The 25,050-nt window shown below is 42.6% G+C and overlaps 1 protein-coding gene across 6 annotated transcripts in view; it reads right to left on the bottom strand.

The window, feature by feature from the left end:
* Window positions 1-25,050, bottom strand: part of LOC106605415 (growth factor receptor-bound protein 10) — an 82,968-nt gene that overhangs the window by 56,315 nt on the left and 1,603 nt on the right. For 2 of the 6 annotated variants that reach the window (XM_014201041.3, XM_014201040.3), the window contains exon 2: window positions 1,831-1,951. In XM_014201041.3, the coding sequence (XP_014056516.1) occupies window positions 1,831-1,881 (51 nt within the window). In that variant the 5' untranslated portion in view covers window positions 1,882-1,951. Of the gene's footprint in view, window positions 1-1,142; window positions 1,232-1,502; window positions 1,563-1,830; window positions 1,952-25,050 lie in introns of those variants that run through there. The other 4 variants (XM_045718536.2, XM_014201043.3, XM_082975389.1 and 1 more) reach the window with 3 other exon arrangements.

Genomic DNA, 25,050 nt, shown 5'->3' on the forward strand with positions numbered 1-25,050 from the left:
ACGATAAACCGGAAAATATCGATCACATTGCTGATATCGTTCATTACTATAAGTAGCCTATACTAGAGAAATGTGAAGTTTGAAATGAAATACGTTTCCTAATATGGGTGATTTTTAAATGGGACAATTTCCATCAGACTAATAGTAGTAGTTTAAAGGATCATAATTGTTATTTTTTTTATAAAAGTATAGTTCTATTTATCGTTATTGCATCAACTCAGGTAATTTATTGCGATATGGATTTTGGTCCATATCCCCCAGCTCTAATTGAAAGTACAAAAAACGGAGACATTTCAATCCATATAAAATCCAGTTCAATAGTTCTACTCAATACAGTAATTAAGTTGGTAAGCTTTCCTTGGAGTGCTGTGGCAAACCTCCAGTCAGTTCACCCAGCTCTCTCTCGCTCTTTCTCCAACACCGCCTTGGAGCTGAGCCCAGAATCCCATAACATTTACTAGTTATATAACCCCAGGATAAAGAGGCTGTTTCTGCCCATTATTTACAAATGAAAAAACTGACAGTGTGAATGAGCCCGTCGAGGAAGAGATCAGATGCATAGGCTAGCTACTTCTAAGAACTGTTAAGCTAGCAGAGATACTTTGAGTTTAGCTGCATGACTAAACGAGTGTGTCTTATACTAGAAAAGTGGACATAGCCTATTCATATTCTATTCTTTAGCCTTAACCACAATGAAAGCCCAAGGGAGAGGGTGGGTGGTGGATGACAAGCTAAAATCCCCACAGCACAGGCTTCCTAAATAGCCCTTTAGGGCTGGATGGGTTGAACTCTCCTCTACAGCGCGAGTGACCAGGCTGATTGATAGTCTATTTCCCACTAGACTGGGGTTGAACTGCTGCACGTGGAAACAAACAATGTAAAAAACAATCCGGTTAATCCATTGATTGAGACCACTGCTGACGGTTTTACGTCGGGTCCAGATTCCCCATGCTGGGCCATGCACCATGTGAATCACCATCAATGTATTCAGCCCAAAGGAATGTGCGTCCATGCCACTGCCATTCATTGGCTCTTCTGTTTTCATTCATGCTCTGCCACTAAATCTATTGGCCATGACAGGTACATTCACAGCAAGGTTTTTATGCTACGGCCCAGCTGAGAGAGTGGGCTCTGGTTTTTACCTCTCGCTCCCGTCTTCCCTCGGCTCTGGCTCTGGGGTGAGGGAGGGCTTATAGCAGGAGAACTGGGAGTGTTTAAACAGTCTTTTCCTAACCACTCCATGTATAGTTTTATATACAGTTCCATATGTTAGATGCATATACAGCGTTTTATTATTTTTAAGTTTATGACTTGTGTAAATAAGAGTTCCAAATCCCAAATGGTGCTGCTTCAGCAAACACTAGAATATTACCACAGCTAATAAAGAGCTTATAAAACATGGCAGACCTGGGTTCAAATAGTATTTGAAATCCTTTTAACACTTTAGCTGTGCTTGCTTTAGCTGTGCTTGCCTTGTGAAAAAGTACCAATGGAATACTCACAAAAGTGAAAACCGCGCCCAACTGGCACTGCAGCCAGGCTCAAGTAAACGCTCAAAGTTACTGAAAGAAAACAAATCATATTTGAAGCTAGGTCTGATAGATGGTGTGGTTAAACTATGGTCCAAGCCAATAGTTTTAACAGAAAACATCACAGTAGTAAATTTGAGTAATTGTAACATTTGTAATTGCTATTCCAAATTAATTGATATCTCTGACATATTAAAACCTTTAAAATCTACACATGAACACTCAAGACCAAAGACAAAGAGGTCAATGTACTGAAATATAGATGGTTCAAAACATCTAGTAAAAGACATGTATTATTTACCTGATAATTTGGATGGTGTAGAAAATAATCTGGACATCCGGCTACAGCCATGTTATGGAGCTATTTCTCAATCTCTGTTCTTTGGGTTTTCCCATTCACTTTTGATAGATGATGCAAGAACCTGTAAAAGAAAACAGGAGAGATTAATGTAACTAGATACACAAAAATGTAGCTAATGGGTCCACAATAAAACAGTTTCTGATGATCTTTTACAATTAATTTTACTGCATCAAGGATAGCATACACAGACGTTTTGGGTTAACATCTTTCTTCACTGTGTAGCTTCATGACGGACGTGAATTAATCTAAAATGCTTCAGAAGGAAAAGGAAGTCTCACAAACAGTGGAGACTAATATAGCACAGAGCACATCTTAACCCACATAGTTCTACAGGTCAGTAAACACTAGCGTAAACAGTAAACAGCTTCTAGCAGCAAACAACTCTCAGGTCTTAGTTAAAGGCTATGGTATGATTGTTCAAAAATTCTAAATTGAAACTACTGTACTCATGTGGTGTGTGGATAGAAATTAAACCTACAGTGAACTTCCTCACTCAAAAAAGCTTTTTATGTTGCTTTTATAATCATTCTCAAGAGGTTTATAGACTACAATTGACCACCTTTATCACCCGGCCTGGTTGGTGGTGTTGATCATTCCAACCCAGATGAAAACAGATACAAAAGGAAAAAGTTGGTGCAGATCAGATCACGTAGTATTTTGATGCAACCACTGTCTGAGAATCCTGGTCAGTCAGACAAGATCACATTTTAAACTTATGAGAAACAGAAACGGAGACTGACACAATGATGCTGTTATTCCAAGCCCTTCAGCCAATACTTTGCTGGTGCTTCCTGTGAGTGTTGACATGTAGCTAAAGCCTCGTCCAATCCCTGGGTCAAGACAGGAGAACGTTCAACAACAAGTTGGACCTTTGGTCTATTTGAACATCTTAAAGTCAGTATCCTATTAACCTCTTGATAGCCTACATCTACAAATACAAACACTTGTAAACATTTCCCCTGAAATACAGGCCCTATACATGACACAGTCCTCTGCAGGCTTAGGCCTAGCACAGTTTCTCACTGAATGAAGGTGAATGCCTTTTTGGAGTTTTTCCCCCCAACTCAAACCACAATTACCTTACAATACTTTTTCATACATGTACAGTTAGACAAGAACCATAGATTTTGCACGTTTGGACGTATACACAGGGTGGACAAAACATTAGGAACACCTTCCTAATATTGAGTTGCACCCCCTTTTGCCCTAAGAACAGCTTCAATTCGTTGGGGGTATGGACTACAACGTGTTGAAAGCGTTCCACAGAGATGCTGGCCCATGTTGACTCCAATGCTTCCCACAGTTGTGTCAAGTTGGCTGGATGACATTTAGGTGGTGGACCATTCTTGATAAACATAGAAAACTGCGTGAAAAACCCAGCAGAATTGCAGTTCTTGACACATAAAAATGTGATTGAGAAAAAGAAGAGAAAAAGAAGTTCACATTTTCAAACAGTACATTTATATTTTCCAACGGGGCTATAAACTTGGGTGAGTTTTTTTTCTCGCATGAGTAGCCTCATTTCACTGCCAAAAATAAAATTAAACCATCTAGTGTTCAGCGAAATAACAACACGTCAAATACAGGTAGCCTAGTCAAATAATTAACATCCAATCACATTAACCGTTACTCTCTTGCGGGAAACCTTCACTCTTGCACAGTCATTTATTAACGAAACATGACAATTTGAAAAATAAGCCACGGGAGTTTTTTGAGCGAGAATAAAGATGACTTTCAAGTAGTAAGACATGAATAAAAGCAACATATACCGTTAATAAGAAGGGGCTAGAAGCGTCTTATATGGCGAGTTACCGAGTGGCTAGGACAGGCAAGCCCCATACTATTGTGGAGGACTTAATTCTTCCTCCTGCCGCGGATATGGAGGTGACAATGCTGGTGGAAAAGGCCAAAAACACTATACAGACAACGCATTCATCAAACAACACTGTTTCACAACGCATCAGTGACATGGCAGGACATGTTTTGAAACAATTACTGCTTTGCATACAAACCAGTGAATCGTTACAGCTGGATGAGTCAACAGACGTGGCGGGCCTGGCAAGGCTCCTGGTATATGTCCGTTACGTTTATGGGGGATCAATTAAGGAAGACATCCTCTTCTGCAAACCACTGGAAACCAGGACATGAGGATCTGTTTAAAGTACTGGACAGCTTTGTGACATCAAATGGACTTTGGTGGTCAAGTCATGACAGGGAGACATGGTGGAGTGGTAACGCACATGCAAGCAGTTGCTCCCGACACCACTTGGGTACACTGCAGCATCCACCGAGAGGCTAATGCTGCCAAGGGAATGCCTGACAGCTTGAAATACGTTTTGGATACCACAGTGAAAATGGTTAACTTTGTTAAAGCAAGGCCCCTGAACTCTCGTTTATTTTCTGCATTATGCAATGATATGGGCAGTGACCATGTAACGCTTTTACAACATACAGAAGTGCGCTGGTTATCAAGGGGCAAAGTATTGACACGTGTTTTGGAATTGCTAGACGAGCTTAAAGTTTTCTTTACAGACCATCATTTTCCCTTGTCTGACCGCTTGCATGATGATGAGTATCTCACACGACTGGCCTATCTGGGTGATGTTTTTTCTCGCCTGAATGATCTGAATCTAGGATTACAGGGACTCTACGCAACTATACTGCTCAAAAAAATAAAGAGAACACTTAAACAACACAATGTAACTCCAAGTCAATCACACTTCTGTGAAATCAAACTGTCCACTTAGGAAGCAACACTGATTGACAATAAATTTCACATGCTGTTGTGCAAATGGACTAGACAACAGGTGGAAATTACAGGCAATAAGCAAGACACCCCCAATAAAGGAGTGGTTCAGCAGGTGGTGACCACAGACCACTTCTCAGTTCCTATGCTTCCTGGCTGATGTTTTGGTCACTTTTGAATGCTGGCGGTGCTTTCACTCTAGTGGTAGCATGAAACGGAGTCTACAACCCACACAAGTGGCTCAGGTAGTGCAGCTCATCCAGGATGGCACATCAATGCGAGCTGTGGCAAGAAGGTTTGCTGTGTCTGTCAGCGTAGTCTCCAGAGCATGGAGGCGCTACCAGGAGACAGGCCATTACAACAGGAGACGTGGAGGAGGCCGTAGGAAGGCAACAACCCAGCAGCAGGACCGCTACCTCCGCCTTTGTGCAAGGAGGAGCAGGAGGAGCACTGCCAGAGCCCTGCAAAATGACCTCCAGCAGGCCACAAATGTGCATGTGTCTGCTCAAACGGTCAGAAACAGACTCCATGAGGGTGGTATGAGGGCCTGACGTCCACAGGTGGGGGTTGTGCTTACAGCCCAACACCGTGCAGGACGTTTGGCATTTGCCAGAGAACACCAAGATTGGCAAATTCGCCACTGGCGCCCTGTGCTCTTCACAGATGAAAGCAGGTTCACACTGAGCACATGTGACAGACGTGACAGACGTGACAGAGTCTGGAGACGCCGTGGAGAACGTTCTGATGCCTGCAACATCCTCCAGCATGACCGGTTTGGCGGTGGGTCAGTCATGGTGTGGGGTGGCATTTCTTTGGGGGGCCGCACAGCCCTCCATGTGCTCGCCAGAGGTAGCCTGACTGCCATTAGGTACCGAGATGAGATCCTCAGACCCCTTGTGAGACCATATGCTGGTGCGGTTGGCCCTGGGTTCCTCCTAATGCAAGACAATGCTAGACCTCATGTGGCTGGAGTGTGTCAGCAGTTCCTGCAAGAGGAAGGCATTGATGCTATGGACTGGCCCGCCCGTTCCCCAGACCTGAATCCAATTGAGCACATCTGGGACATCATGTCTCGCTCCATCCACCAACGCCACGTTGCACCACAGACTGTCCAGGAGTTGGCGGATGCTTTAGTCCAGGTCTGGGAGGAGATCCCTCAGGAGACCATCCGCCACCTCATCAGGAGCATGCCCAGGCGTTGTAGGGAGGTCATACAGGCACGTGGAGGCCACACACTACTGAGCCTCATTTTGACCTGTTTTAAAGACATTACATCAAAGTTGGATCAGCCTGTAGTGTGGTTTTCCACTTTAATTTTGAGTGTGACTCTAAATCCAGACCTCCATGGGTTGATAAATTGGATTTCCATTGATTCTTTTTGTGTGATTTTGTTGTCAGCACATTCAACTATGTAAAGAAAAAAGTATTTAATAAGATTATTTCTTTCATTCAGATCTAGGATGTGTTGTTTAAGTGTTCCCTTTATTTTTTTGAGCAGTGTATATTCAATGTGCGGGACAAAATTGGGGCTATGATTAAGAAGTTGGAGCTCTTTTCTGTCTGCATTAACAAGGACAACACACAGGTCTTTCCATCATTGTATGATTTTTTGTGTGCAAATGAACTCAAGCTTACAGACAATGTCAAATGTGATGTAGCGAAGCACCTGAGTGAAATGGGTGCGCAATTACGCAAGTACTTTCACGAAACGGACGACACAAACAACTGGATTCGTTATCCCTTTCATTCCCTGCCTCCAGTCTACTTACCGATATCTGAACAAGAGAGCCTCATCAAAATTACAACAAGCGGTTCTTATGTTTAATAAATGTATCGTATAGTGTGTGTGTGGCAGGCTTACAATGATGGCAAAAAACAACATTTGAGAATGCGCTGACCGGTACGGGACTATAAAAAGTTTGGGAACCACTGATCTACACTGATTGAAGTGGATTTAATATGTGACATCAATAAGGGATCATAACTTTCACCTGGATTTACCCGGTCAGTCTGTCGTGGAAAGAGCAGGTGTTCCTAATGTTTTGTACACTCAATGTAGATGGCTCTGAGTGAGACCCTTTTGATGCTATTCCAGAAATACTTATATCAGGCTATTAATTGGTGTTTGGAGTTGCAGTAAGCCTAGACTGTCCCATGCCATGTAGTCATGGACTATTTTCAGGAATTGTCAGGATTTTCAGGTTGCCTGGTACTTTTACAGTGCTATTTCCCATCCCATGGCCCTGCCTGATTACATAAGAAAGTAAAAGCTGGCCGCAAGTTTCACAGCCAGAAGGAGCACCACTCCTACTCTTTCCTGCTCCAAAACCAAATTAGAAGAAGCCCCCTGAAGGATGTAATTGTAGCCATAGATCATGTGGACCATCGTCAGAGCCGAGAGAGAGACCTCCTTTTGTTAGTAGGTATCTGCTGTTAATTTATCAGCAGGGGAAATACAGTTGCACAGCATTTTCATTCAGCACCAGTTCTGCCTTCCACTCTCATCGGATAGAGAACTAGAGCCAGGCAGGCCCAGGCCTTGATGCTGAGTGGAACTGACTGAACAGTTTGAGTTCCTTGAAAAAGATGTCTGTTCCAGTGGGTAGCGGAGGACCTTGCCAATAGCTTCAACAGAAAAGTAGTGGGCAGATTCCATGAGCTTTTTTCCTAAAGCTGCCTCTCTCTGAGATTGACAAACAAATGCAGCAAAATCTTCTCCTGGGGTTTTTAAATAATGACTTAAATAGAAAAACCTAGAGAAACAGGCTTGGTAGGGTGAGGTAGCAGAGATAAGGTCTGATGTGAGAAAGCACAGAGAGTTTTCTTGGACCCTCATCATCGCCATCTTGAGTAGTCAAGCAAACTTCAGCTAGGCAAACATTTAAATAAAAATTTTGTTGTAGCCCAAACAATGAATTTATAGTTTACAACAGTTCCTCCAAGTTCCTCAGAATTAAATAACTGTGTATTTTCAGCAACACAGTCCGCCAAACCTGATAATAAAATATGAATTATCCCCAAAATAGAAAAAGCTGATTGGACATAAATTACATTAAAACTCCTGAGCAACTGTCATCGTTTCCAATTTGTTGAGAAAGCACAGCATGAACAAAGTTTTTAACATGCAAATAATGATCAACTCATGAGTTTATCTGCAATAAAGAGCTTGGCACTTGGATCAATAGGACCACTGAATGGGCTCACTTGTAATTAGTGTGTGTGTGTGTGTGTGTGTGTGTGTGTGTGTGTGTGTGTGTGTGTGTGTGTGTGTGTGTGTGGTGTGTGTGTGTGTGTGTGTGTGTGTGTGTGTGTGTGTGTGTGTGTGTGCGGTGTGTGTGCGCTCTGTGTGTATGCACCTCACTTTGAACTGCTATGTGTGTCTCAGTCCCGGTCTGTGTGTGTTGCCCCACCGATGTAAGAGCCAAGGTTAATTTACTGTCACAATTCATACTGTACTGTACGGGTGATCTTGAGAACACATTGATCTCTTGCCCCTCGCCTACGACACTTAACAGTAAAGCCCTCATCATAAAGCTGGTCTGAGAGGAGAGGCACAAAAGGCATTCCTATGTGTGATAAACACTCTTTGCTGTGAGATATGGATGGAAGGGCTTTCCTCCATGAATAAAATCAGAACATTCTAGTGTGTTCTTATGACACGTGCCTTGGGGGTTACTTGGCATAATTGGACAAATTGACAAAAAACATATACCTATGTTTAATCATTCCTTTTCAGAATCAAAGTCATTCTGTGTGTGGATGGGGTTAAAAGGGCCTTTGATTTGACTCATTCCACTTGAACAGAATAGTGAAATATGATTAACTGTGACCTTAACGGAGCAATTAGCCCCAAAGCATAGATCAACTAGAATGGCTGGGCACTTTAGAGCACCATGTGCCACTGGTACTGTACGCATCTGTACTAATTAGAGAGATTGTTGCTCAAGCTTGCATGAACGAAGAATGTAACTTCAAACAGAGCCTTAACAATGGACATCTTCATCACAGCTAGGCTTAATTATTACAGCCGTGTGAGAGCGGAGAGAGAGAGAGCATGCTAACTTTTAGCCTTAACTATTAAACTAAGGGGTTCTCCTTCTCCACTGGGCTCTTATTCAACAAGACAAATTTCCTCTGTCTGCTTGTGGGATTTCAAGTCAACATTTCTCCATGCCAGAGAGGGAAGGAGGGGTGCAGGCAGAGGTTTGAGGTCTATTCCTCGGGCTATGCTCATGTTTCTCTTGCAGTTAACTCGTTCTGTTGTCTTTGCCGGTCTAGTCACACAGAGCTAGAGAACAATGGTAGGTCTATACTGTACGTGACGGTACAACTATGTTGTGACAATCAATGTCATCTTAACATACGGTGGAAAAGGGGCACCTAACAAGAACATAGCTACTATACTGTACTTGGTCCTTGATGTTATGATGAGAGCTGACTGCATGAATTTCATTGGGATTCATTCTTCATGTGCAATACTGGAACTATGCAGTAGCCCTACTGTGGCAGGCTCTGGGATGGCTTGTTTGCTTTGCTTGGTCATTATGGTACAGTAACAAGTTCATGTGTGCTTATTCTTTACGTTCTAGATTTCAACCACACATTGATAGTCATACGGTGGTGGGATGGCTTGGTTTGCTTGGTACAATACAGTAAGAACTTCATGTGTGCTTACACTGTGAGGGGAAAGGTTTAATATCCTGCAGTGATTAGCACCAGAACAGAGGCAAAGCCCAGGCTTGGGATCATCAAGAGCGCTGGCTATTTAAAGTAAAGCCTAATTGAAACTGAACCAACATTTCCCTGAAGAGATCTCCTCTTTTGCATGTCGCTGCTGGTTTTAAGGCCCATGCTGGGACCAGAGATGGGTGTTAAGGAGACTTTAGCTACCACACTAACTGCATGGGCAGTCAGTGGCTGTGATTCCATGCAAGGTGGAATCTCTCTTGGTTAACAAGCTTCTTAATCGAGCACAGATTTACAAACGGTGTCGTCAACATCATTGCTTCCATTAACACGGACTGAATGAAGGAATGGAACACCAAATCATTTAATTAAGACCTACACTGGTATCAAATAGCCTATACGCCTCATACTAGAGAACGACCGATTATGATTTTTCAGCGCCGATACCGATACTGATTCTTGGAGGACCAAATATATTTGGTCCTCCTTCATATATATATGTAATAATGACAATTACAACAATACTTAATGAACAATGAACACTTTTATTTTAACTTAATATAATACATAAATAAAATCTATTTAGTCTCAAATAAATAATGAAACATGCTCAATTTGGTTTAAATAATGCAAAAACACAGTGTTGGAGAAGAAAGTAAAAGTGCAATATGTGCCATGTAAAAAAGCTAACGTGTAAGTTCCTTGCTCAGAACATGAGAACATATGAAAGCTGGTGGTTCAATATTCCAAGTTTTTCAATATTCCCAGCTAACTTCACTAGGGTAGGGGGCAGCATTCAGAATTTTGGATGAAAAGCGTGCCCAAAGTAAACTGCCTGCTACTCAGGTCCAGAAGCTAGGATATGCATATAATTGGTAGATTTGGATAGAACACACTCTAAAGTTTCCAAAACTGTTAAAATAATTTCTGTGAGTATAACAGAACTGATTTGGCAGGCGAAAACCTGAGGAAAATCCATCCAGGAAGTGCTATTATTTTGAAATGCCTGTTTTTTCATTGAAAGCCTATCCACCCTAGAGAGATTAAGAAGTTTTAGGTTGTAGTTATTATAGGAATTATGACGAGTCAACTATTTCTCTCTATGCCATTTGTATTTCATATAACTTTGACTATTGGCTGTTCTAATAGGCACTTTAGTATTGGCAGCCTAATCTCAGGAGTTGATAGGCTTGAAGTCATAAACAGCACTGTGAGCAAGCATTGCTAAGAGCTGCTGGCCAACGCAGTAAAGTTTGAATGAATGCTTATGAGCCTGCTGCCGCCTACCACCGCTCAGTCAGACTTCTCTATGAAATCATAGACTTAATTATAATATAATAAACACAGAAATACAAGCCGTTGGTCATTAATATGGTTAAATCCGGAAACTATCATTTCCAAAACAAAACGTTTATTCTTTCAGTGAAATACGGAACCGTTCCGTATTTTATCGAATGGGTGGCAACCCTAAGTCTAAATATTGCTGTTACATTGCACAACCTTCAATGTTATGTCATAATTATGTACAATTCTGTCAAATTAGTTCGCAACGAGCCAGGCGGCCCAAACTGTTGCATATACCCTGACTCTGCGTGCAATGAACGTAAGAGAAGTGACACAATTTCCCTAGTTAATATTGCGTGCTAACATGAATTTATTTTAACTACATATGCAGGTTTAAAAAAATATACTTCTGTATATTGATTTTAAGAAAGGCATTGATGTTTATGGTTAGGTACATTCGTGCAACGATTGTGCTTTTTTGCGAATGCGCTTTTGTTAAATCATCCCCCGTTTGGCAAAGTAGGCTGTGATTCAATGATAAAGTAACAGGCACCGCATTGATTATATGCAACGCAGGACAAGCTAGTTAACCTAGTAATATCATCAACCATGTGGAGTTAACTAGTGATTATGTGAAGGTTGATTGTTTTTTATCAGCTAAGTTTAATGCTAGCTAGCAACTTACCTTGACTCCTTGCTGCACTCGCGTAACAGGTGGTCAGCCTGCCACGCAGTTTCCTCGTGGAATGCAATGTAATTGGCCATAATCGGCATCCAAAAATGCTGATTACCAAATTGTTATGAAAACATGTGATTGGCCCTAATTAATTGGCCATGCCAATTAATCGGGCGACCTCTACCTCAAACCTCTAGGTAAAAAATATGTACAAATGCCTCCATCAACTACAAACACCCTAATGATATGCATAACTTAATGCTAAACTTAACATAGGGTAAACAGAACAGCTTAAAATAGATACTTGAGCAAATTATACGTAAAACAATAAATAAATATATGGTCCTAAACAAGTGCCTAAACTTCAGGAAAGTAGAAAACTGCTAACACATTCTCTTGAATAGGCCTACATTCCATTAAATACAGTGTGAGTGGGAAATATTAAACTTTTAACCTCATCTTTCTGGGCCAAATAATTGAAGTAAAGCAGAAATCTATAAACTTCTTATGGCTCAGGCTGCCAAATATTTCCTTGTAAACGGAGTTGGTGGGTTGGGTTCTCTGGGACCTGTCTGTGTTCCCTCCTCACCTCACACTGCAGAAATGCATAGCATTCACAGGGCTATACATTCCCCTCCTTTCCAAATTGGGGCACACTTCAAAATAGTAGGGCTATTTATAGTTCTGCCCGTCCAGAATCATAACAGCAACCTGTGCAGCAGACCTGTACACAAGTCAGTCTAGTCATTACTACCCAGTACGTTTACAGCACTATGCTTACAAGCCTGAGATCTGTGAGGTAGGCCTGTGGACGTTGGGGAAAACTTTGAAATGGGCATATAGGCATAGATGTGTAAACTTGAAATACAAACAACTGGTGTTTCTTACCGTCTGAGCCTTCGGACAAAAATAGTATGACTAAGATCAAACTGAAGGTCAATTGCAGTTGAATTGCTTTCATGTCTTCTTTTTTTAAAGAAACATTTATATGAAATAGCCTAACTCTGTCCTTCCGTCTTGAAAAACAGTTCAAACACAACCACTGATAGGGCTTGGTTCTCAAATGCAAAGAATAATGGTGACCTCAAGGTCCATCAAAGATAAAAGATTAGTACTAATATGCATTGAAAGCCAATTGTTGGGTGGTAACCCTCAAGAGTGTGACAATCTTCTAGTGGCATTGTTTCTCCAAACAAAACAAAAAGCTTCACTGTATGTTGAACAAACTAGAGGTCGACCGATTATGATTTTTCAACGCCGATACCAATACCGATTATTGGAGCGCCAAAAAACCCCGGTACCGATTAATCGGCTGATTCTTTATTTTTTTGTTGTAATAATGACAATTACAACAATACTGAATGAACACTTATTTTAACTTAATATAATACATCAATAAAATCAATTTAGCCTCAAATAAATAATGAAACATGTTCAATTTGGTTTAAATAATGCAAAAACAAAGTGTTGGAAAAGAAAGTAAAAGTGCAATATGTGCCATGTAAAAAAGCTAACATTTAAGTTCCTTGCTCAGAACATGAGAACATATGAAAGCTGGTGGTTCCTTTTAGCATGAGTCTTCAATATTCCCAGGTAAGAAGTTTTAGGTTGTAGTTATTATAGGAATTATAGGACTATTTCTCTCTATACGATTTGTATTTCATATACCTTTGACTATTGGATGTTCTTATAGGCACTTTAGTATTGCCAGTGTAACAGTATAGCTTCCATTCCTCTCCTCGCTCCTTCCTGGGCTCGAACCAGGAACACATCAACAACAGCCACCCTTGAAGCAGCGTTACCCATGCAGAGCAAGGGGAACAACTACTCCAAGTCTCAGAGCGAGTGACATTTGAAACGCTATTAGCGCGCACCCCGCTAACTAGCTAGCCATTTAACATCGGTTACACCAGCCTAATCTCGGGAGTTGATAGTCTTGAAGTCATAAACAGCACAATGCTTGAAGCATTACGAAGAGCTGCTGGCAAACACACGAAAGTGCTGTTTGAATGAATGCTTACGAGCGTGCTGGTGCCTACCATTGCTCAGTCAGACTGCTCTATCAAATCATAGACTTAATTATAACATAATAACACACAGAAATACGAGCCTTTGGTCATTAAAATGGTTGAATCCGGAAACTATCATTTAAAAAACAAAACGTTTATTCTTTCAGTGAAATACGGAACCATTCCGTATTTTATCTAATGGATGGCATCCCTAAGTCTAAATATTGCTGTTACATTGTACAACCTTCAATGTTATGTCATAATTATGTACAATTCTGGCAAATTAATTACGGCCTTTGTTAGGAATAAATGGACTTCACACAGTTCGCAATAAGCCAGGCGGCCCAAACTGCTGCATATACCCTGACTGCTTGAACGGAACGCAAGAGAAGTGACACAATTTCCCTAGTTATAAGAAATTAATGTTAGCAGGCAATATTAACTAAATATGCAGGTTTAAGAATATATACTTGTGTATTGATTTTAGAGAAAGGCATTGATGTTTATGGTTAGTAGGTACATTGGTGCAAGGACAGTGCTTTGTTCGCAAATGCGCTTGTTAAATCATCACCCGTTTGTCGAAGTAGGCTGTGATTCAATGAGAAATTAACAGACACCGCATCGATTATATGCAACGCAGGACTCGCTAGATAAACTAGTAATATCATCAACCATGTGTAGTTAACTAGTGATTATGTTAAGATTGATTATTTTTTATAAGATAAGTTTAATGCTAGCTAGCAACTTACCTTGGCTTCTTGCTGCCCTCGCGTAACAGGTAGTCAGCCTGCCACGCAGGTTCCTCGTGGAGTGCAATGTAAGGCAGGTGGTTAGAGCATTGGACTAGTAACCGGAAGGTTGCAAAAACGAATCCTAGTTAAATAAATAAAAAATATCTTAAAAAATTTATAAAGAAAATTAATACAAAAATCGGCAAATCGGTGTCCAAAAATACCGATTGTTACAAAAACTTGAAATCGGCCCTAATTAATCGGCCATTCCAATTAATCGGTCGACCTCTAGAACAAACAGTAAATTATGCGACCCTGCATTCTGGCCCACCTTAAAGCCACAATCTGTGTTTCAGCCCATTGATTGAACAGCAGGAAATATCCCAGATTGTGCCTGAGAATACACAGGCCAGCTTCCACATGAGCAGGTGAGGCCCGTTCTTGCAGACTGTTACGTTGTCCGCCTGCCTTACTGTCTGCCTACTAACCTACTACACTGCCTGCCTGCTACACTGCCTGCCTGCTACACTGCCTGCCTGCTACACTGCCTGCCTGCTACACTGCCTGCCTGCCACACTGGCTGCCTGCCACACTGCCTGCCTGCCACACTGCCTGCCTGCCACACTGCCTGCCTGCCACACTGCCTGCCTGCCACACTGCCTGCCTCACTGCCTGCCTGCTTGCAGATCATCCCCTCCATACCACACCACATGATCGCTGGATGATCTCACTGCAGTCCTCTTTGGAATGCTGGGAGCAAATTCTTTCCACATAGGCTATTGGATAAAAAAAAGAGCAATGCCCTGAATGGTATGCACTGATTTGTAGGCCAAAGAGTAGTGATGAGAGAAGGCCCTCTGGCAGTGTGCGGGCCGGGGCACTGGCCTGTTCAGCTGTGGAGCTGAGCTGCTTGGACTTTGAGGGGAAACGGGAGCTGGAGCTGGGCTGGATGAGAGCTGGGGCTGGGGAGCTGAGCTGCCTGGGAGGGGAGCTGGGCTGAAGCTGCAGGGAAGCTGGGACTTGAGGGGTTGGGATGGGGCTGGGACTCGGCTGGAGACGCTGGGGTTGGGGAGCTGGGACTGCGGCCGGAGCCCCTCAGGGGTGTGTACTTAGTCCCCTCCTGTACTCCCTGTTCACCCAAGACTGCGTGACCAAACACGACTCCAACACCATCATTAAGTTTGCTGACGACACAACAGTGGTAGGCCTGATCACCAACAGCTACAAAACAGCCTATAGGGAGGAGGTCAGAGACCTGGCAGTGTGGTTCAGGACAACAACCTCTCCCTCAATGTGAGCAAGACAAAGGAGCTGATCGTGGACTACAGGAAAAGGCGGGCCGAACAGGAAACCATCAACAACGACGGGGCTGTAGTGGAGCGGGTCGAGAGTTTCAAGTTATTTGGTGTTGTCATGACTATCCTCGTCGGCTCAGGTTACCAATGACCACAATCCTGCAGAGAGATTTCATCCCCACCAGAGGAGAAGGCATCTCAAGGGATAGGAAGATGTGGGGGTTTTATGACCCCTCACGCCCATGGTAAATCTTAGGCAACAGACAAAATTCCTTTGTCCTCTCACTATGGAGAACCAGCCTCAGAACAATTAAACATGCAATAAAGGGACTTTGGAACAATGGTTTCCGTCAGCCACAATGGTGGTCATGACGATAGATGGAATATGAAAATGTATGTCATTTTGGTTTTGTTATTAAAGGTTAATAGATTACGTTATTACGAAAACATTGTAACTTTAAGAGTTTTCCTAGTATATGCTTGATGTTTATACATTGTACGTTGTGTGGAAAATGTCCAAATCAAAGAGAATGTTTTGGTAAAGATGAATTGTGAAGTTAGTTGTCTAAAATTGGATTTGAGTCAAATCTAGACCTTGCCTCTTAACTTGGTACGCCCAGAGAATTGTCCTAAAGGCGGTTACGCCCACTTCTGACCCGAGGGTATAAGACATGTGAGTTAAGAATGAACATATCAGACTAAGTGACCCGAGCTGCAGCCAAGGTCTAAAAAGTCAACAAACCCAAAACGCAACACAAGGTTGAAGACAAAGAAATCTTTTTTTTTTACCCATGCTACGGATGAGTAGCTGTGTCTAAGCGGGTGAATTCAAGCCGGAACACCTGGTCTCCACTCCCCATCGAATCGTGGTATCTACGCTGTTTCATTCCTACGCTGTGAGCTCCGAGCTACAGAGCTGTCTGTCCTCAGAAGACCCCTTTCAGAGCAAGGGCGAGGAATCAGACCACTAAGCCAAAAGGACACTGAAATCGTGAGGATAACCAGAGAGTTGCGCTGGAGAAGTGCGTCATTTAGAAGCCTAAACAACCCACGTGGAGCTTCCCATCTGAGACCTCCAACACGTAATTACATCATTATATTCTGACCCATAAGAGTGGCAGTTCGGGGCAAGGCTAGGGTTAAAATAAGCATAGCTGACAAATGCACCCAAATGTATATTTCTCTCGTGTACTTTCACTTTTTCTCTCTCTTTTAAATCCCCATTTTGGGTAACACGCGCCATAGTGTGTTGGCCCGTTATACTAAGTTCTAATCAATAGCCTAGACTGTGTTTTGTGTATGTGTATCTTTTATCATCATTTTAGCTTTCTAGTAAATAAATAATCAACTAAAATTGGTGTGGTACGAACTCATTGGTGGGACCCGAGTTTGTTCAGATTCCCGGATTATGCGACATTCATAATGAGATTGTTGTCACGCCCTGACCTTAGAGAGACGTTTATTTTCCTCTAGTTTGGTTAGGTCAGGGTGTGATGTGGGGTGGGCAATCTAGTTGGTCTATTTCCTTGTGTTGAGCCGAGTATGGTTCCTAATCAGAGGCAGCTGTCTATCGTTGTCTCTGATTTGTTTTTGTGGGATCTTGTTTTTGTGCAGCTGTGTGTGAGCAGCCCCAGAACGTCACGTTTGTTTCAGTTTTCACCTGTTTTCTTGTTTTGTTCGAGTTCGCAAATAAAAGATGTGGAACTACCGGCACGCTGCGCCTTGGCTAATTTATGACAGGGAATTCGAAGACAGCACTCGTGACAGAAGATCCCACCAAAAGAAAGCCAAGCAGCGTGCGCTCACCAGGAAGACGAGCAGGACCAAGCAGTGTGGATCAGAGGACTGGACCTGGGAAGAGATCCTGGATAGGGCAGGACCTTGGACAAGGCCGGGAGAGTATCGCCGCCCGCCGGAGGAGATAGAGGCAGCGAAGGCGGAACAACGATACTAGGAAGAATGGCTAAGAGAGCTACAGGAGCCCGAGAGGCAGTGGCAAAATAATGTTTTGGGGGGGCACACGGGTAGAATGGCTAAGGCGGGTTTAAGACCTGAGCCAACTCCCCGTGCTTACCATGGGTTGGCAATCAGCCAGCTTGGAGTATGCCCGCTCAGCATTCCTGCCCTCCAGTGCGCCTCCAGAGCCCAGTACGTCCTGTGCCTGCTCCGCGCACTCTCCCTCCAGTGTGCCTCCAGAGCCCAGTACGTCCTGTGCCTGCTCCGCGCACTCCCCCTCCAGTGCGCCACCAAAGCCCAGTACGTCCTGTGCCTGCTCCTCACACTCTCCCTCCAGTGTGCCTCCAGAGCCCAGTACGTCCTGTGCCTGCTCCGCGCACTCTCCCTCCAGTGCACCACCATAGCCCAGTACGTCCTGTGCCTGCTCCTCGCACTCTTCCTCCAGTACGCCTCCATAGCCCAGTACGGCCGGTGCCTGCTTTGAGCACTCGGTCCTCAGTGCGTCTCCCTAGTCCGGTGAGACCTGTTCCAGCTCCACGAATAAAGCCTGGTGAATCCTGGGCCAGAGCCGCCCGCCAGCCCGGAGCCGCCCGCCAGCCCGGAGCCACCCGCCAGCCTGGAGCTGCCGGAGCCGCCCGCCAGCCCGGAGCCGCCGGAGCCGCCCGCCAGCCCGGAGCCGCCGGAGCCGCCAGGGTCGCCCGCCAGCCGGGCGCAGCCAGGGTCGCCCACCAGTCCTCCGGCGCAGCTAGGGGCGCCACCTATAGGGCCGAAGCCAAGGGTGGAGCGGGTCCACGTCCCGCACCCGAGCCGCCGCCGTAGGAAGGCCCACCTGGACCCTCCCCTTCAGAGTCAGGTTTTGCAGCCGGAGTCCGCACCTTTGGGGGGGGGGGGGGGGGGGGGGGGGGTACTGTAACGCCCTGGCCATAGAGAGGGGTTTTTTGTTCTTTATTTTGGTTAGGCCAGGGTGTTACATTGGGTGGGCGTTCTATGTTCCTTTTTCCATGTTTTTGTATTTCTTTGTTTTGGGCAGAGTAGGGTTCCTAATCAGAGGCAGCTGTCTATCGTTGTCTCTGATTAGGAATCATACTTAGGCGGCCTGTTTCCTTTGGGGTTTTGTGGGTAGTTGTGGGTAAAAATCATTATGACCACGCTGCATCTTGGTCCCCTCTTCCAGACGATCGTTACAAAAGGTTCCGTATTTCACTGAAAGAATAAGCGTTTTGTTTTCTAAATGATAGTTTCCGGATTTGACCATATTAATGACCTGGGCTCATATTTCTGTGTGTTTATTATATTATAATTAAGTCTATGATTTGATATTTGATAGAGCAGTCTGACTGAGCGGTGGTAGGCAGCAGCAGGCTCGTACGCATTCATTCAAACAGCACTTTCCGGCGTTTGCCAGCAGCTCTTCGCTGTGCTTCAAGCATTGCGCTGTTGACTTCAAGCCTATCAACTCCCGAGATTAGCCTGGCAATACTGTAGTGCCTATAAGAACATCCAATAGTCAAAGGTATATGAAATACAAATGGTATAGAGAGAAATAGTCCTATAATTCCTATAATAACTACAACCTAAAACTTCTTACCTGGAAATATTGAAGACTTTCTTACATGGCACATGTTGCACTTTTATTTTCTTCTCCAACACTTTGTTTTTGCATTATTTAAACCAAATTGAACATGTTTCATTATTTATTTGAGGCTAAATTGATTTTATTTATGTATTATATTAAGTTAAAATAAGTGTTCATTCAGTATTGTTGTAATTGTCGTTATTAAAAAAAGAAAAATGTAAAAAAAATTGTCCGATTAATCGGTAGCGGCTTTTTCGGCCCTCCAATAATCGGTCTCGGTGTTGAAAAATTATAATCGGTCGACCTCTAGTCTGAAGGAAACCTGGTACCATCCCTACGGTGAAGCACGGTGGTGGCAGCATCATGCTTTGGGGATGTTTTTCAGCGGCAGGGACTGGGAGACTAGTCAGGATCGAAGGAAAGATGAAAGGAGCAAAGTACAGAGAGATCCTTCATGAAAACCTGCTGCAGAGCACTCAGGACCTCAGACTGGGGCAAATGTTCACCTTCCAACAGGACAATGACCCTAAGGACACACCCAAGACAACACAGGAGTGGCTTCGGGACAAGTCTCTGAATGTCCTTGAGTGACCCAGCCAGAGCCCGGACTTGAACCCGATCAGACATCTCTGGAGAGACCTTTAAATAGCTGTGGAGCGACACTCCCCATCCAACCTGACAGAGCTTGAGAGGATCTGCAAAGAATGGGAGAAACTCCCTACATTTAGGTGTGCCAAGCTTGTAGCGTCATACCTAAGAAGACTCGAGGCTGTAATCACTGCCAAAGGTGCAACAAAGGGTCTGAATACTTATATAAAATGTGATCTTTCCGTTTTTATTAAAAGTCAAGGGATCTGAATACTGAATATTTTCCGAATGCACTGTAATAACAATCATAATAATAATTAAACGGTTATGACAGTTATTTTATTTTTGTGAAGGTCTTCATCCATAATCGTCAGTTACACGATTATATGGTAATTGTGCCAGCCCTATTAAGAGCCACATTATGAACCATCCAAACGCCAACAAGAGCTCACACAGCTAAAATGTCCTCCCTCCAAGCAGTGACGGTTGCAAGAGCAGCGTGTGAAATTCAACTGAACATATCTCCTCCCTCCCAAGACCCCATTGTTTCCTTCTCACACCTAAATGACATATGTAACATCCAACTGAAACTGACATGCACAGACTCAGGGTTGAGGAGACTGCTGCAATGGTAGGAAGCGCCAAATAGTTAGCAAGGTGCTGTTCTTTAGGGTTCATGGGCATCTGTCTTATCACTAACCTACATCATCATGTCCACATTGATCAGGGCAAATGACAAGAGGTTTAGGCTCAAACAACTGAAGAAGAGATGTAGCCTTGTATTTTCCAGCAGTATTTCAAGCTGTACATGGAACACCATAAAAAATCTGAAGTCAAGCAAGAACAGAGCAGTCCGATGTTGCTGGAAGACTCACCGTCATACAAAATTCATTATTTAAGGAAGATTTTGGTTTGGGACTGCCTGCCTCTCTACAGTAAGGTGAAACCTATTTTTAAGGTAGAAGCACTCAAAGGATATGGCAAATGAATTAAGAAAACAGTTTGCTGAGAGATGTGTCTTGAAGGGATGACAACTACTGGAATGCCTGCATTTTTGCAACGTTTCATTTGTTGTGCTAAGAAAATCCAGCCAGATTCCACAACTTTCTAAAATAAGGGCCATGAGAGGAGTAAATCATCACTTTAAATCTGTAAAATTGCACAATACACAGTAATCCATAGACAATACAAGCATTTAAGCATAGTTGATGAATGTAGTAGCTTGCGGTAATGAATGCATATGAAGAATGAAGATCATAAATAAGTACCTACTTCTCCAATAAGGTTCTTCTGACTGTCTGTAGTACAGTACAGGCTTTAATTTACTGGACTGAGTTCCAAATGAACACTGCCATCTCTGTCATGACTGACTATTTTATCAGTGGATGGTTCAGATTGTTGTCACACCTCAGTAGATGTTCTTGTTTCACATGTTGATTCTTCATTAAATGGCAGCTTCATTATTTCGGGGCAGCAGCGTAAAGGTTATAAGAGAGAACCTGATGTCATCGTGGAGGGCTGAATAGCAGAAGTCTCTGAGAAAGGCTTTGAGAGACATGGACAATCGCTAATTGGATGAGGATTTCATTGGGCCGGCTGGGAGAAATGACCTTATGCAATGTGCATAATGAATGGCTTGGACGGGAGGGAGATGTTATGTTTGTGCACAAGCCTGCTGCCAGGGTGGGCTATGGCTAGGCTATTTTAGTTTTTATTAAACTAAGAACTTAAGCTTTCATCTATGGGACGTGTTATTCAAAAAGTTTAAATAAGATCAAGAAGTGTAAGTAGAATAAATTATTATTTAGGCTACTGTACAATGGATCAGACTGATCATCTGGACATATGAGAGTTTCTAACTAACATTGAATAGCCTACATTGAGTTATGTAATAAACATGGTATAAACAATAGGGAATTTAGGCTTCATGAGGCTAGAAGAGAAAAGGAAGAACAGGCTTGCTGTATCTATGGTCTTTGTAATTTTCAACACAAACCCCCTAGACAAACTTCATTTTACCAGAAACCCCCTATCCCTATGATAGTAGGGCCTTATAAAATCTGGTGTATTTTGTACCCAATTGCATTTAGTTCTACCCCCAAATTCAATTTTCTCAGTTTTGTTTTTCCAGGTTTTGGTTTTTCCAACAACAATAACAAAAAAATCACAACAAAATAGGATGTTCTAAGTCCACAACAACGCTAAACCCTTTAACATTGAAATGTTTGTTCCAGAAGAAATATGAAAAGCATATGCATAACCATGGTATCAATTGAAAGTGAACAGTTTGCAGATTATGTGTAGAACTGCAGCAAACCATTGACATCATGTATAGTTTGTTACTGTACAGCTGTAGCGCTAATGTGATTTTGATTTTACAAAACAAAGCCGTTTACAAAACAAATGACAGCTGGATTGATGCAAATAATCATGATATCATTCCGCCAGGTAGGCATAGGTTACTGTGTAGGTAACATTTAATTTATAAGGTTTTTGGGAAAGCCTTTCTATCAACCAGCTGACTATCATTAGCATTATTGCTAACGGCTACACAAAGTGTAGACTGGGCAAACGGACGATCCACACACACAGAGACAGGGGCATTCCTGTGCCATTTCAGAAAGTTGCAGGAAAGTACGAATCACTAACCAGGTTTCCATCCAACTTTTTCATGCGAGTAAAGTACATGTCGGATAAACAGACCTGATGGAAAAAGCAAATTTGTTGGTAAAATTTACAAATGTCAACAAAACAAAATACACTAGACAATGTGGGATCTTTTTGTGTCTGTAAAATGTATTATGCGAGAAATGGTGGTGGGAATGTCTTTATACGCAAATATTGATATAATAACCATCATATCGACCATCATATCGAACTTGGGAGTCACGTGATGATATGTTGTGTGGTCCTCCCACTATGACTGGGAAAGCATGCAGTTTATTAGGCTGATGAGCTTCATGCTTGGTTGCCGTTTGACAAATAAAAAAATGATCTTTTGCCCTAAATTTCATTATATAGGTAACCTACCTGTCACGTCCTGACCAGTAATAGGGGTTATTTGTTATTGTAGTTTGGTCAGGACGTGGCAGAGGGTATTTGTTTTATGTGTTTCGGGGTGGTGGTTTGTTTAGTAGGTTATTTGATTTATGTATTCTGGGGGTTTTTGGGCACTGTTCTATGTTCTGTCTAGTCTTTTGTATTTCTATGTTTTGTTAATTGGGGTTGGACTCTCAATTGGAGGCAGGTGTTTTCTAGTTGCCTCTGATTGAGAGTCCTATATATAGGTATGTGTTTGAGTACTTTGTGGGAGATTGTTCTGTGTATAGCCTTGTGCCTTACCAGCCTGTGAATAGTCGTTGTGTTTTCTTTGTGTACGTGTTTATTTTGGTTCTCCTTCTTGTCCGATTATAATAAAGAAGATGAGTGCACATTTCCCCGCTGCATTTTGGTCTATATCCGACGACAGCCGTTACACTACCTACCCACACTGTATCTGCGAGCTATTAGCTAGAGCGCACATGCCAAGACCAGACTGGGAACATTCACTATATAACGCAATTTCTTTGTGACAAAACCATCAGTAGAGTTGAAAATGCAATGGAAACCCATTTAACTTGTATTTTTTATTTGGTACATGGGAATTTAACTGCAAAATAAATGTTTATGTACACTACGTCATCACGCACAACCTTTTATCCGCAACAAGTCAATTTGATGGAAACACATGGGTGGGAAATGGTGGGAAAATGCGCATATTATTTTTATTTTAGAATATTTGCATGAAAATCTGTCCCAATTGGATGAAAATCTTGCTACGTATGCATTTTGTTCATGTCTTATGATTATTTGAGCAAATTAATGCATTTTCCAATAAGTTCAATACATTTACATTTATTTGATTTCCTACGAAATTCTATAAAAAAATTATATTGTTGAATTCCGTTTTAATGTCTAGATTCCGTGATTCCATTCGCATTGTCCGCAACACATATTTTAATAATAATATGAGAAACGATGTACAGATAAAGCCAAATGTCACATTCAACTCTGAGAAGAGAATACTAATGATGTCCAGGCACAGCGATAAAATTCAAGAGCACAAAATGCCTCTATTGTTCTGAAGTTGCACTGGGGAAGAATGTCACTCAAAACCCTTTTGTTTTCATGAATACATCTCGCCAAGCCCACTAACCCTGGTTTGTTTTAGATTTTACAGCACAGATTCCAGCTCGTAGAGGCTGAGTGACATTTTCTGGAACATCGCCATCGTTCTGCACCACTCTCCCTGATCTTCCTGCACACAAACATACTAGCAGGGGTGTTCAGTTACCTGCTTTAGAAAATACAGCATTCCTGCTTCTCAGGTTTCAGACAGATTTGGACCGCCTCCAGACATTGAGAAATTGAATCCACCGTGCTGTGGTTGGTTGGTTGGTTGGTTAGACAATCATTGCGTCATTCTGCCTTCTGGGTAATCATGGGTGGATGATGGCGGGTGAGAGTCAAGTATTTATAGGACCAGTAAGCTAAATATATTAAGTTGCCCTTCTGGAAATCAATTACAGACTACTTTAGTAAGCAGAATGTAATTACTTAGCTATAACTGAGGTAGCTAGATAAAATAATGATTACATTTAAATGAAAGGTAAGTGACACAGACAAACTAAGGCTTCTCTGGCTGCCTGCAAAGCTTTTTCATCTTGTCCTGCTGCCAAGTAATGTAATAAAGGCATTACAACTTTTTTCATCCACAAGCCTTGGGGTTCTTCGGAAGTATTTTTATGCTTTGTACAGCCATTGACGCCTACCTACACAAGAAAAGTAGGCCTAGCCTATAACATCCAGTTTTTTTTCATGATTCAGCTACCTGTTTCCAAACAGCACCTACCGCCACACCCACAGACCAAAATTCTGTTTCAAATCAGTTACTAGAATTTATTAGACAGAATACAGGAGGTGTGTCAACATCAGCTGTGCTCATAACTGATGAGAGAAATAATTTGGGCAATAATAGTACATAACCTAGTAATTGGTGTCATTGATTTAGGCCAAAACCCTGACTCTGCATCCCAGACTTCGGAGAAAGCGCCATGACCAGCCTTCAATAAGGGGGTATTGGCACTGAATAGCGAGTGTTATATGACTGCAAACTGGCGCAAGGCCGAATGGAATGCTAGGGCCTGGGTGAGAGAGATCACCACTATGACAGAGAACATAATAATAATAATATAAAGTGTATGTGGGAGTACAATTTATGTCTGCAAGGCCTCTTCAGACTGAAAGTTTGGACAGCTCTCAACAAGGGAATTTGTAATTTGGGTGAACAAGGCCTATCCCTTTGACTTTCCATCCCCGATAATAAAGGAAACCAACAAGCTAATAGGCCTGCCTACATTCACTGAATGAACGGCTTGTATGATGAATGGAATAGATTGGTAGAACAAATGAAATGCCAATAGGATACGATCCAACAAAGCCATTTGTTAGTCAGACTCTTCCAGAGAAGAGATCTGAACCGCCATGGCAAGACAGGTTGCATATGTAAAATGTGTGAGCTCAGCAGCTCTGAGCTAGCTGTCTGTCTTCGGCCTCCTAAACTCATGCCCCATC

Source organism: Salmo salar, chromosome 05 (genome assembly GCF_965601325.2).
Source record: "Salmo salar chromosome 05, fSalSal1, whole genome shotgun sequence".
In the NCBI taxonomy this organism is placed as follows: domain Eukaryota; kingdom Metazoa; phylum Chordata; class Actinopteri; order Salmoniformes; family Salmonidae; genus Salmo; species Salmo salar.